This window comes from Hypomesus nipponensis, chromosome 14 (genome assembly GCF_054491055.1).
Source record: "Hypomesus nipponensis isolate SF chromosome 14, ASM5449105v1, whole genome shotgun sequence".
Classification (NCBI taxonomy): domain Eukaryota; kingdom Metazoa; phylum Chordata; class Actinopteri; order Osmeriformes; family Osmeridae; genus Hypomesus; species Hypomesus nipponensis.
In genome coordinates this window covers 1,107,348-1,121,133 of record NC_140374.1, presented here as the reverse complement: position 1 = coordinate 1,121,133, position 13,786 = coordinate 1,107,348, and the positions used below count along the sequence as shown (strand labels likewise).

Here is a 13,786-nt window from a genome sequence, read left to right as displayed (position 1 = left end):
ATAAGATGAAAGAAGTGAGCTCCCTGCTGGCGAGACTGGCTGTGAGATCCTGCCAACTTACGGCCACGATTATGTCCTTCTGTTTTAGTGAAACTCGACCTCCCAAGACGCCTTATTGGCCAAGAGTGGATTGGAGGCAAGGCCACAGGAGAAATGTCCTCGCTCACGGCACTCAATAAGGAGCTGAATGGATTGTGTGGGGGAGAGCGAGGCTCAGGTTTGGAGAAGGGCTGTGAGGATGACCTGTTTCTATATTTGCCCTCAGATTAGCTAAGCAAAATCAACCTAGGGACAAGGGACAAGATCGGAATTTAAGCCAGTCAATCATGTGGCTTCCTTGTGCCTTTCCAAGATGTGTAGGGAGCTGTAGGAAGACCTAAACGTAATGTTTAGTGTGCTCACAAGAGGACTGAAGGCTGTTTATCTCAACAGAGAAAGTTTACTCAGTAGAAGAATCAGTTCTACACTCCTGGTTATGTGTTAACTGTTGCACCAGGTTCATGGTAGTGGATTTTTGCAACTGGGATTGTAACTTATTAAGACACAATAATATAACACTGCTATAGCTTTTCTTCTCATTGTGCTAAGAAGGCATCTGCATTTCAAATATTTGTGCATGTAACCCATCCGATTAAAATGTTACTTGCTTTGTGATGCCATTCATTCTACATACCTTAATTTCCTGTTTGGCCTTGATTGGTCTGATTCACTATGACGGCTGTCCTTAATCAGAAGCAGTGTGATTGGTTTCTATCAAAATCAGGATTGGTTTGGACTGGAGCAGTCTTGGGCGGTGCGTGCTCGTAGCTCCCAGCAGGAGGCGCCACGCTGACAGTGTTGGGGTGCAGGCTCCAGGCACCACCTGGAGGTGATATCCAAGGGCCAAAATCTGATCACTTTGAGGGCACAATTACGTAGACATTTTTTCAAGAGCAGTTCCTGGGGTGGAGGGGGCTGGAACACATAGCTTACACTAAACTTAAAAAACATTATTATGTGTCATTGTCGATAATTGGCTTGTGTTAATAACTACTTACTAACCTCGACCGTTCAGTCATGCCGGGAAATATCAAACTGAGGCAGGAACGGATCGACCGAGCGAAAGCGAGGTTGATACGGCAAAGCCGAGGCAGAGAATGTCTAATATAGAGAACTGCCACTATCGGGAAACTTCCGGGTTCTGAACTGGTTGAAATTCCATGTGAGGGCGCTAACGAGCGAGTGCAGAATGAATGGAGGTCTATGGAGCGGTACCCCTCAAAATCCACTTTTCTTAGGATATAATTTTTTGTCCAGTAATTTGAATTCTGAATTCGAAAGGGGAAAAAAAATACACACTGCCGGGTTTTAGATTTTTTGAAAGTCGCCTTTCTGTTCTAAAAAGCTTTTGAAAATGTCATTGACGTCATACACATCGTACGACCAGAGCTACTGCTTGACGGCAAGCTCTGGTCACTAACTTTTTTCTCTCAGGGCATCGACAACACAGCTGACAGGCTCTTCCTGTCAATACACATGCTAGAAAGAGTTTTGGCTTGCTAATGTTGTTGCTAATGTTGCTAATGCTCCGACATTCTGATTCCGCTTCGGATGCCATCAAGCGGGAGCTCGGGTCGTATCAGTCCTTTACTAACCAATCAGCATTCAGTAGCAGAATGCTAGCGTGTTATGGGCAACAACGACTCACCATGTAAGAAATAGAAAGGATATAAGTACTCGTTCATTCAATTTTAGACCTATAATCCATGTTGAAAATGCACAAACTACAATCAAATCTGAGTTTTTTCAACGACAATCAGGCGAAAGAGACACATTTAGCCGTTTAGCTCCATAGACTCCCATTCAACATGCACTCGCTCGCGATCACCCCCAGTGGAACTCTGGTGGAACTGCAGCCAAATTCGGTACAATGGGGTTTAATAGGGAGTGGCAAGGCTCTCCTTGAACAGGCTCTGGCCGAGGTTTGATATTTCCCGGCATGACCGAACGGTCGAGGTTAGTTAGTAGTTTATTATATGGCATTTTTAGCTTCTTTTCATTTTTTAAACGAAAATAAATGGTACCTTTAGGCTAATTGTAGCTAGCTCTCAAGTCTTCTCACGGTGTTTCATGTGTTGCTTAGCAACTCATTACTTTTGACAGAAAGCGGACAACATGGTTCTGCTAAAATGGCTTTAATTTCAAACCAAAATAACGACACAAGTGTTTCAAAGAGTCCAGTCTTCATCCTCACTTTCGATGACAAATCTTTTCAGCATCATCTGGATAGTAAAACTCGGCAGCTGACTCATCGATATCGCTCATTTTGAAACTGACGTCAGAGGGCAATACGGATCCGTATCAGACCGGCGAGGAGGGCAATACTTGGCTGGCAAGACTCCCCATTAACCCATTATCAGAAAGCTCGTCCCGTCGTTGCGACATAAAAATAAAATAATGAGTATTACTAATGAAATGACTTACCAGTAGTTACATGTTTACAGTGATATATGAGGGGGGGGGGCAAATCGTATTCCCCCCCCCCCCCAATCCACCCTGGGGTTTGGGCCCCTGGTGATATCTATGGAGCTCAGGACGCCCCCTGCGTGGCTGCCTGGGGCTGTTCGCTGTCACCGCAGAGCTCATTCTGAGCACAGGGCTCACGGTTTATTTTTGGACTGCCATGGAGACTGTTTCTTCCATTTGGAGGAAGGGGGTAGAGCTGAGCTCAACATGAACTTCCCGCTCTGACACTCCGGGCTGGGACGAGCAGGCAGCAGCCAAGCGCCCCTGAGCTGCACCCTCACAGGTAAACACAACACTAGCCGCTTTTTGCACTGTACAGACGTGTTTGTTTATTGTCAGGGGCCAACCCTGAAACAAGCGTTTGAGCCTGGCCTCTAAGCAGACTGTGGCTTTTTGGTAAAGCTACCAGTCTCTAGAGAACTAAGAGAGTTTCAATGCAATACTGACCACTGTCAGATTGGGAAACGGGCTGGATATTGTTTGTTGCCAGTGATTTGAAGGCATGCACTGGTGGGTGTTGCAATCCAGGATAATGACACATTATACAAGGTTTAGGACAATGTCTTGATTGCAAACATGCATGAACGCATATGACAAGCTGTCTCCTTTCCGATGCAATGTTCGAAATGTTCTTTAATGTATGTGTTTTTTTCTGCTCTTGAAGGGGACACAGTCTGGAGTGTTTGCCATCTGTAATAAGCTCTGTACCTGGTAAGTTCTCAAATAGGTGTTAATAAGCATTATTCTCTGTAAACTCATAATGGTATTGCGCGTCAGTGTTTTTTCTGGAGGGGGGCGAGAATTCTTTTACTTAAGGTAGACACCAGGAGGCCTTTGTGAGATGCTTGGTTTTATAGCTTGGCTATTATTACTCTTTCCTCTTTTGAACTTGCATCTTGGAGGTGTTCCAAATACCAAACCTCCCGCAGCCTTAAAAGGATGACCTCGCTCTCATGTGTCAGGCAGCAAGTTCAGTGTGTTCATGTAGAAGTGTGGTGTGTCTCTTCTAGGCCCTGGCTGGCCCACTGCTCAGCCTGGTGACAGCTGGAAAGCATGTCTGCTGCCACTTTTGTAACCCATAATATATGCAAGTAAATGTCATTTGGGGTGTCACATTAGGTGATATGCATACTGTAGATGTGTCATTTTAATTTTATTGGTGGTCAAATCACCATGGATGGTGACGTTGCAATTACATTTGACTCAAGTTCACACATACTAACGGGTTCTGTAAATCGAAATCTTTGCCATTTGTCTTAGCTGCACCAAACATGGTCAGGACATAGCATGCATTGGACCTAGCGTGTTCTGGACCTAGCGTGTACAGGACCCAGCGTGTACTGGACCTAGCATGCACAGGACCAAGTGTGTACTGAACCTAGCATGTTCTGAACCTAGCATGCATAGAACCTAGCATGTTCTGGACCTAGCATGTTCTAGACTTAGCATATTTTGGACCAAGCATGTTCTGGACCTAGCATGTTCTGGAACCAGCATGCTCTAGACCTAGCATGTTCTGGAACTAGCATGTTCTGAACTAAGCATGTTCTGAACCTAACATGTTTTGGACCAAGCATTTTCTGAACCTAGTATGTTCTGGACTTGGCATGTTCTGAACCTAGCATGTTCTGGACCTAGCATGTTCTGGACCTAGGGTGTTCTGGACCTAGCATGTTCTGGATCTAGTGTGTTATGAACTTAATGTGTTCTGGACCTAGCATGTTCTGGACCTAGGGTGTTCTGGACCTAGCATGTTCTGGATCTAGTGTGTTATGAACTTAATGTGTTCTGGACCTAGCGTGTTCTGGACCTAGTGTGTTCTGAACTTAATGTGTTCTGGACCTAGCGTGTTCTGGACCTAGCATGTTCTGGATCTAGTGTGTTCTGGACCTAGCGTGTTCTGGACCTAGCGTGTTCTGGACCTAGGGTGTTCTGGACCTAGTGTGTTCTGGACCTAGCGTGTTCTGGACCTAGCCATAGAAGAGAAGGGAGCAGGTGACAAGCGGGCCTCTTCTCTGCTTTCAGCCTAAAATTAGGCAGAGGAAACTTCCAGTATCAGCTGTGGGCCTTAATTGCTGGGTGTGTTGAAATTGACCGGCCTCCTTCTCTACATCTACAGCATTCACTCTGCATTGCTAATGAAACACATACCACAAACATTATACCGCTCCAAGGGCATTGCTGAGCCAAGTAAAGTATAAAATGTTTTTATTTCATCTAAGAATAAAGAGTAGTACACAAATTACGGACGATAATGGAATTGGCAAATGGCAAAGAAGGCATAAATAATGTGATGTCCTCCAGTGTGAAGCCATAGTTGTGGTTTAAGGTCAGTGTATGTGTAGGTATGTGTGAGAAAGCATAGACGTGAACAGAAGTTTTTTATGTAAGATTAAAAGATAGTCAAACTTAACTATCATTTTGTACAACCAATAGGTTGTTACAAACGAGGACTGATATATTGCTATACTGTCTCTTTCAAATCTGTAAGTAAAGAAGACAGGTCAACATCCAGAAACAGCACTGTTAGAGGCTCAGAGGGTTGGCCAGTATCCTGCTCATTTGACAGTTTGCATTTGTATCCTGGAAAAGAATGAGTGGAATGAATTGATTTTATGGTTTCTTTTTTCTAATGCAAACATATTTCCTAATTACTGTACAATTACACACAGTAAACTGAGCGGGATCCAAAAGTTAAAAAAAATAAAATAAGAAAAAAGTCAAATAAATCACATTCATTTACACATCATCATATCCCAATACTAAATATTTGCAGGATGACATTACATATTCAGGTGGGAAGTTTGCTTTAACATATTCAAGTTACGTCATACGAAAACAAAGTCACAACCATCAATATGGGAAGTTCTCTAAAGTAAACAAAAAAAAGCAACTGTAAGTTACTGAAGCTGGTAAGAAGTGTTCTTGTCACAGCAAGTGCTACTGCTAGCCGTCTTCATACAGCGGCTGACAAGGTGTTGTTGACGAGCTGTTGGTCTTTGGCACTGTGACGTTCATTTCAATAGTCACCTTGACACAGGTCTGGGAAAAGAGAGGTAAACATTAGCTTGATGTGTATTCATAACCAGAGGCCTTTCCTAAGTGAAGGCTACTCTTTAGTGGGGTGTGTGGAAATGAATATTTAGACATGCTAGAAGAAGGGCCCTTCCCAGAGATCTTGGCCTCACTCTGTGTTTTCTATTGTTCACAGGGGTTGTTTTATCATGGCTGTCAGTTACATTAACGTTACCCAGCCAGCCCTGCTTGCCCAGCAGTACCCCCCAGCCCTGCTGCCCAAGCCTGGCAAGGATAACGCCCGGCTTCAGAAACTACTCAAGAAATCCGCCAAGAAAAAGGCAGCACCTCAGACCATACAGACACCAGCTCCTTTCCGCTCAAGTCTGTCTCCTGTGAACGAAGCGAGTGCTGACCTAGAGCACAGCGACCACTCCACTCCTCCCAAAACGCCAGAGACCCCTTCATATGCCTCGCAGCCGCCCAGGTTCAGCGTCAGACCACTCTATCAGCATGTGTCGTCTCCCTATCCTCAGCAACGAGGAATTTCGTACGGCAGAAGAGCATTGTTCTCCCCACAGCCCTTCTCTCCTCCAGCCAACGTGCACCCTCCGTACTTCTACACCCCTCCGCCCCCACACGCTGGGCTCCCAGTGGTGCCAGGGTCAGTCACTCAGGCAGTGACAACGCTGACACCTGGGCCAACTTCCTCTGTGTCTAAAATAACAATGCCAACTGTTGAAATGAGAATACCAGCTCCCATTCCAGTTGTTGAGACAGTCTCACACACAATCATAAAACCTACTACTGTCATAAGCCCGCTGATGAAGCCTAGGAGTCCACGTCCGACATTTAAAGCGTCGCTTTCTAGATCACCCAAACCCATGTTTGAGGTTCCTCAAATTCAGATGTATACTGCAAATACATATGAGGTCATAAAAACTCCTCTTTATGATTCTACTGGATTATCTGCTATTGGAGGTACAACAACACAAAGAAGAACTCCTACATCGGAATTAAAAAGAGGTCTGACACCTACACCAGAAGTTAAAAGAGTTTTAACTCCTACATCAGAAGTCAAAAGAGTTTTAACTAACACATCAGAAATCAAAAGAAGTGTTACACCAACATCAGATGTGAAGAGAGGTCTAACTCCTACGTCACAAGTCAAAAGAAATGTGACACCAACATTGGAGGTGAAGAGAGGTTTAACTCCTACGACAGAAGTCAAAAGAGCTTTAACTCCTACATCAGAAGTCAAAAGAGTTTTAACTCCGATATCAGAAGTCAAAAGAGTTTTAACTCCTACATCAGAAATCAAAAGAGTTTTAACTCCTACATCAGAAGTCAAAAGAGCTTTAACTCCTACATCAGAAGTCAAAAGAGCTTTAACTCCTACATCAGAAGTCAAAAGAGTTTTAACTCCTACATCAGAAGTCAAAAGAGCTTTAACTCCTACGTCAGAAATAAAAAGAGCTTTAACTCTTACGTCAGAAATAAAACGAAGTTTGACACCAACATCGGATGTGAAGAGAGGTCTAACTCCAACATCAGAAATGTTAAGGCCTAAGACTCCAACTTATGATTCTTCATCATCAAGAACGTCTTCTGGCCGTCCAAAGACTCCATCCTATCATGTCACTCGTTCCAAAACACCTGTTTTTGAAATATCACGACCCAATCCACTTCTATTTGCTGTCTCACCAATTACTACAGAGGCACAGAGATCAAAACCACCTTCCCCGGTCTTTCCAACATCTCCAACAACAGAGACCGAACAGTCAAATGAGCAAGTGAATGCCAAAAGTGCAGCTACACCAAATGGAGTGATTAGTTTACATAAAAATGTTTCTAAACCAGATGCTCCCAGACCAGAGGCTATAGACGTAGTCAAGTCCACAAGACCAAAGACCCCCACAGCTCCACTGGGCCATCAGAGACCCAAGACTCCGACAAATGTTTCACCAACACCAATAACAACCTCATATGGGTATCAAAGACCCAGGACCCCTTCATATGAGTCTCATGTGGCACCAACCTATGGATATCAGAGGCCTAAAACTCCCTTGTATGAAGGGCCAAAACCTCCCACACCTGCAACTCAGACGCCCAAAACCCTCACCTATGAGCCTGCCAGGCCTCCAGTTCAGTCACTTAGAAATCAGAGACCAAAGACTCCTATTTATGGAACGTCACCTCAAGTCTCACCTCCAGCATTTCAAAGGCCCAAAACACCAACCCACGTAGCTCACCAACCAAAGTCAACATATTATGGATTGACTCCTGCTGAATATGTTGCTTATGGAGGAATCCAAAGTTACACACCCTCATTTGGGTTGTCTCGGTCTAAGACACCAACACAAGAAGAATTTAAAATTGCGGCACGTGCATCGGAAGAATCTACCACAGCTCAGCAGGAGACAGTGGGGAAAACACAACCTCTGGTTGAAGAAACCCACAAAGAGGACAAAACCGTTTTGAAACAGGAAGTGACATCCACTCCAGCTATAATGGTTCCAACTATAGTTGTTTCCCAAGCTTCAGATGCCACAACCGTTTCTTCACATGAACCTCAGATTGCAGACACACAAAGAGTCCAACCTATTTTACAGGAGACACCAAAGGTTAGTGCTCCAGAAACTAAAATAGGGATTAAAACGCCAGCAAAGAAGGCAGAGCAAAGCCCAGTGCATGATGCCCCAAAGCCAAAGACACCTATCACTGGCGTCAAACCACCCATACTTCCTCCTGCAAACATCTCTGACAGCAACAAAGCACCTCTTGCCAAAGATGCAAAGCAAACCGCAGAAAAAGTACATGGAAATGTCACGAAAATCCCTCAATCAGTCATTCAAAGCGTAGACACTGAAGAGCCACCCAAGATCAAAGCACCCATCAAACAAGTTGACAGCACAAAAATGGTAGAAACTGTGTCAACCACTTCAACCCCCGTTGAGAAGGACTCAGCTACTTCAAAGGCTGTTACTGCGAGTCCGATGCCGATCAAACAGATGGACACAAATCAGGACAAGGTCAAACCTGTTCCTACCCTTGTTCCCTCCACACCTCCTTCATCGGCCTCAGACACGAAAGACACCGGCAATGATTTGCCAGCAGCAGAACCTCTTCTTAAAGTTATTAAAAAACCAAAGGGCATGAAATCGAAACTCAGTGGGTGGTCACGCCTCAAGAAGCATATGGTGGTGGAGGTGGAGGAGCCAAAGTTTCCAGAGACGGAGTGTAAAATGGAAGCCAAGAAGGAAGATGGAACCAAGATAAGTGAAACTAGAGATGATGATAAAACGGCTGTGAAGGCGAGTGAGAAGTCGGGGAGCAAGGATGCAGACGAGAGCGAACCACCGAAGCCCAAAACCATTCAGATGTGGGATGCTGTCCTCTTCCAAATGTTTTCCACCAAAGAGAACATCATGCAGCAGATCGAAGCTAGCAAAAGTGGGGATGAGAAAGAGGATTTAAAGGATGTCGCTAAAGAAGTCCCAGCATTTGCCCATCGTCTTCCCGTGCTCCTGTTCAGCCCGAGGTTTGACGCCAAGCGGCTGAGGGAGGCAGCATCAAGGCCACTAACAAAAATTTCAACCGTGTTTGAGATGGGTTTGATAGGTCGCAAAAACAAAGAAGAGGAACCAAAAGACTTTAACAGAACAGCAAGAGGGTTCGCTGCTCCTTAAGCTACATCTGCTTCGACTAGCAAATTGAGATGAACATGTTTCAGTGTGTTATTGTGTACAGGTGTAGAAATGTTAGTGATTATGTACAGGTTCCGTGTCTCTGCTTGAATCTGAATGACCGTGATGGCAGTTTCTAGAAGAATTGGTCTGACCTTTATACTTGACAAATATTGCATTTGGAGTGCCAGCTGTGTGACTGATTGTTTCACCGTTAGTTTTGTGTCTTCATGTCCCTTTTTCTGGTATATGAAACAATTCCCTTCATAAAAAGGAGAAGAGATATCTTTGTCTTAAAGGATTTTAGACTTCTTCTGCGAGAGAATTAAAGTGTACATGATTTAATTAATTTTTAGAGCTTCTCTTTTGTTCTGTGTTGAGAATCAACATTTCTGTCTCGGATAAATACTGTAAATCTCTATGGAAACTATGGAATATGATGCAATGTAGTCCATTATGTTTATACTCTGTGTTGCTCCACTGCGGCATCCAAGGCTCTCATGCCATTTACAGGGACTGAGACACTGCAGGGGCTTGGTACTAAACCATCTACAGGGACTGAGACACTGCAGGGGCTTGGTACTAAACCATCTACAGGGACTGGGACACTGCAGGGGCTTGGTACTAAACCATCTACAGGGACTGGGACACTGCAGGGGCTTGGTACTAAACCATCTACAGGGACTGGGACACTGCAGGGGCTTGGTACTAAACCATCTACAGGGACTGAGACACTGCAGGGGCTTGGTACTAAACCATCTACAGGGACTGGGACACTGCAGGGGCTTGGTACTAAACCATCTACAGGGACTGGGACACTGCAGGGGCTTGGTACTAAACCATCTACAGGGACTGGGACACTGCAGGGGCTTGGTACTAAACCATCTACAGGGACTGGGACACTGCAGGGGCTTGGTACTAAACCATCTACAGGGACTGGGACACTGCAGGGGCTTGGTACTAAACCATCTACAGGGACTGGGACACTGCAGGGGCTTGGTACTAAACCATCTACAGGGACTGAGACACTGCAGGGGCTTGGTACTAAACCATCTACAGGGACTGGGACACTGCAGGGGCTTGGTACTAAACCATCTACAGGGACTGGGACACTGCAGGGGCTTGGTACTAAACCATCTACAGGGACTGGGACACTGCAGGGGCTTGGTACTAAACCATCTACAGGGACTGGGACACTGCAGGGGCTTGGTACTAAACCATCTACAGGGACTGGGACACTGCAGGGGCTTGGTACTAAACCATCTACAGGGACTGGGACACTGCAGGGGCTTGGTACTAAACCATCTACAGGGACTGGGACACTGCAGGGGCTTGGTACTAAACCATCTACAGGGACTGGGACACTGCAGGGGCTTGGTACTAAACCATCTACAGGGACTGGGACACTGCAGGGGCTTGGTACTAAACCATCTACAGGGACTGGGACACTGCAGGGGCTTGGTACTAAACCATCTACAGGGACTGGGACACTGCAGGGGCTTGGTACTAAACCATCTACAGGGACTGGGACACTGCAGGGGCTTGGTACTAAACCATCTACAGGGACTGGGACACTGCAGGGGCTTGGTACTAAACCATCTACAGGGACTGGGACACTGCAGGGGCTTGGTACTAAACCAATTCATCTTAAAAGTGAAAAAGTAATTTAAATGTGTTTTTTTCTGATGACTGCAAAGCCCTCCTAAGGCTCCTTTCTCCTGAGAATATGGCTATCGTTGCTGTCACAGATCATTTTAATCTACGACACCAATACGATGGTTTGGGTCGAGGCAGCTTCAGGAACTGAGATGTGTTTAAAGGCTTCTGGGAGGCCCACGGGGTGGCAGGGGCAAGGAGGCCCTCAACAGTAATATGTACAATCACAACATTATGTTTTAACTGTTCACAGACAGAAGGCCCATAGCTTAATTTAGAACACTTCTATTGAATGCTTGATTTTCTATGTTTGGTAAGGCAGCTATAGTCTGGTGAGGGATATGTGTGTGGAGACAAGTTCACAGCAGTGTTTTTCTATGCATTTTTGATTCCAAAAATGTCTTAAAAAGTTGTGAAGAATGGTAGTTGGAGTGAAGAGGGTGGAAGGCTTGAGAAACTTGGTGCTTTTGGTGTTTGCTGAATAATTTTTAATTGTTTGGCTGCCATTTTGTTAATATCTAAAGATTTCATTGGTTGGATATCATTTAATCTACAGGACCAGCCAAATAAATGCTTGGCATTATCCTCAAGACAAAACGTGTGAGAATTTATTGGACTACTAATACCAAGTAGTTACAGAAAAAAACAAGTTGTTATGCAAAATGTTGCTGATTAGAATACTTTGTGAAATTGTGTTGTTTTTTGAAACACTACTTGATCTCACAACCAAGAATGGCTCCCTTTAAAGCAAGACTTCTCACCTGATTTTCCATTAGCATTGGTATATTCATCACCGTTCTCATTGACAGGAATCTTCTCATATTTTCCATGACCCGTCACAACAAATTTGTACCTCTTACCAGAGGGTGTACCCTGAGAAAATAGAGACTGGTTTAACACAACAGAATATTACAATAGATGTATCTGGAAACAATGGTGCATTGACCAGTCAGAGAATAGTTTAGAATAATTTTACCCAACACATTCATATTCCTAGCCTAATGTTCTGCATCATGTTCCAACTGTGGAACATTATCTAACTTATCTATCCAAATATTTGGACAGGTTTGCATAGCGACTTGTGCTGCATTCTTCACTAAATGTTGTTCAAATTCTTCTCTATTTAAGACTCTTGGTATAATGTGTCCAGTCAGTGTCAGCGTGTCCTTCAGTCAGCGTACAGCTCACAGTGGGGAAGTTCACCTTGGCCCCAGGCCTTCCAGGGGATGAATCTCCAAGGATCTCCCACATGTTCTTCTTCTGCATCACATCACCAGGTCTGACGTCCTGAAACACCCACAGCAAAAAACACTTTCAGCTGGTTTGAGTTGCAAAAGGACACAAACCCCGAATCAAAGAGGTATGAATCTCACCTACAGACACACTTTTTCCCACAAGAGGGCAGACTTAGACCTCACATGAGTTAGGGTTAGGGTTAGTAAATCACCATCAAGTCATTTCATCTTCAAAATGATAAATGCAACTTTACTTGACAACAAATATGCCTCAGAAGAAACATGAGCAAGATACAGGCGTATAAAAATTCTGTCACACAGGTAAGGACTGCTTAATCGGTCACACAGTTAAGGACCGGTCCATCGGTCACACAGGTAAGGACCAGTTCAGGTGACTCACCGAAGGTCTGGAGGGAGACTGCTTGCCGCTGTCATCAGGGTTCCCCTTCACCCATTGGGTAATGAGGTCAGCCACGCCCACCTTCAGCCCCTCAGCATCCTGACACACACACATCACAACATGTTGAGTCTAGAGCCAGTGAAACCACTGCAGACCCTGACCCCACTGCTACGCTGGATCACGCCGGTCGTTGACTTGACACTTCTCATAAACCTGCCAAATAGTTGTTGTGAGGGAGGAGAAGGAGGTTAGACCAGACCATCAGCCCTGAGCTGGAGGACCCGAGGTGACCTGGGAAACGCACTACTCAGTAGAAACACAGTCCACACGCGTTTATAAAAAGAAGTGTGAGGTCTTAGACCGGGGTGAAGATACTGAATTAACCTGAGGACGTGTGGACTGTGCCCTGGACTAGGTCCTGCATTCATTTGACAAAGATGAGTTTGAGAACAGTATGTCTCACGGCAGCATGCTGGAAGTCAGTGGAACAGATTTGGCACAGCTCATTTCCTGGTGGTCATCAGTTCTGTATGATCTCTCTTATATCCTAATTTTAAACCTGTCTTCACAAAGAACCACAGAGAGATACAGCCACAAGGTCATCTGATTCTTTGTTTCTCTACATCCGTAGACAGACAGTCGGATCGTGTGGTCCTGGTGAGGGGGTGTGTTGGTTGCTCCTTGCCTTGCAGGAAGTTCCCTTGGCTGGGCTCTGGCTCCAGGCTTCTCCAGCCTCAAACAGGTTCTTCTTGGAAGCAACAGCCTCAGGGGTGCTGGGAATATCCACCAAGGCCTGTTTCGCTGCTTTAGCCTCTTGGGAACTCTGGAAAACACCCAGAAAAAAAACGTCTGTTTTACACACCTATGTATATGTAACTAAGGGTTAACAGATGTCATCCTCACTATTACAGTATTTCTATTTAGAGTTTCAGTTAAGGAGAAGGAAGATGAAAATGCAAACATAACGGAATGCTGGAGTTCCGGTCCTAAACTAGCACTCAAAACAATCCAGTGAAAAAGTGGGACTACTACGTTGCCTGGGGAAACGTCCCCGTCCGGAAAGCAGGGCCTCCTGAACCGATTACACACAGAGAATGACAGGTATGACTAAAGTAGCACAAGACTGAGAGAGACAACCAAGTCGTGTTGGAGGAACCCATCCATCCTCTCCCAAATGAGAAGCCAGCTGGTTTGACAGTGTGCTTGACTTTGATGTGTCAACCTTGGCAGCAGCTCACATGTTTACTGTAACCATGTATGAGACAGCAGACAGACATAGTGTCTCACCC

General features: G+C 45.0%; 2 protein-coding genes and 1 long non-coding RNA gene across 3 annotated transcripts in view; 2 read left to right on the top strand and 1 right to left on the bottom strand.

Moving 5' to 3' along the window:
* Positions 1 to 1,533: 1,533 nt before the first annotated feature.
* LOC146258080 (uncharacterized) lies at positions 1,534 to 12,556 on the top strand. The gene is made up of 3 exons (XR_014729683.1): positions 1,534 to 1,995; positions 11,991 to 12,222; positions 12,419 to 12,556. It is a non-coding gene; the product is annotated as an uncharacterized LOC146258080 (long non-coding RNA).
* On the top strand, positions 2,624 to 9,555 carry prr33 (proline rich 33). The gene is made up of 3 exons (XM_084671711.1): positions 2,624 to 2,788; positions 3,170 to 3,216; positions 5,717 to 9,555. Exon 3 carries the CDS (start codon positions 5,730 to 5,732, stop codon positions 9,207 to 9,209), a length of 3,480 nt encoding a protein of 1,159 aa, XP_084527837.1. The 5' UTR covers positions 2,624 to 2,788; positions 3,170 to 3,216; positions 5,717 to 5,729; the 3' UTR covers positions 9,210 to 9,555.
* The window catches only part of lsp1a (lymphocyte specific protein 1 a), a 26,056-nt gene continuing 16,966 nt past the window's right edge, over positions 4,697 to 13,786 (bottom strand). The window contains exons 9-13 of the mRNA XM_084671712.1: positions 13,183 to 13,320; positions 12,498 to 12,596; positions 12,066 to 12,149; positions 11,624 to 11,735; positions 4,697 to 5,547 (exon numbers count right to left, since the gene is read on the bottom strand). Of these exons, the coding sequence (XP_084527838.1) occupies positions 5,525 to 5,547; positions 11,624 to 11,735; positions 12,066 to 12,149; positions 12,498 to 12,596; positions 13,183 to 13,320 (456 nt within the window). The 3' untranslated portion in view covers positions 4,697 to 5,524. The remainder of the gene's footprint in view (positions 5,548 to 11,623; positions 11,736 to 12,065; positions 12,150 to 12,497; positions 12,597 to 13,182; positions 13,321 to 13,786) is intronic.

Excerpts from the sequence above, each read along its gene's own strand:
- prr33 (XM_084671711.1), top strand. The coding sequence starts at position 5,730 with ATGGCTGTCAGTTACATTAACGTTACCCAGCCAGCCCTGCTTGCCCAG.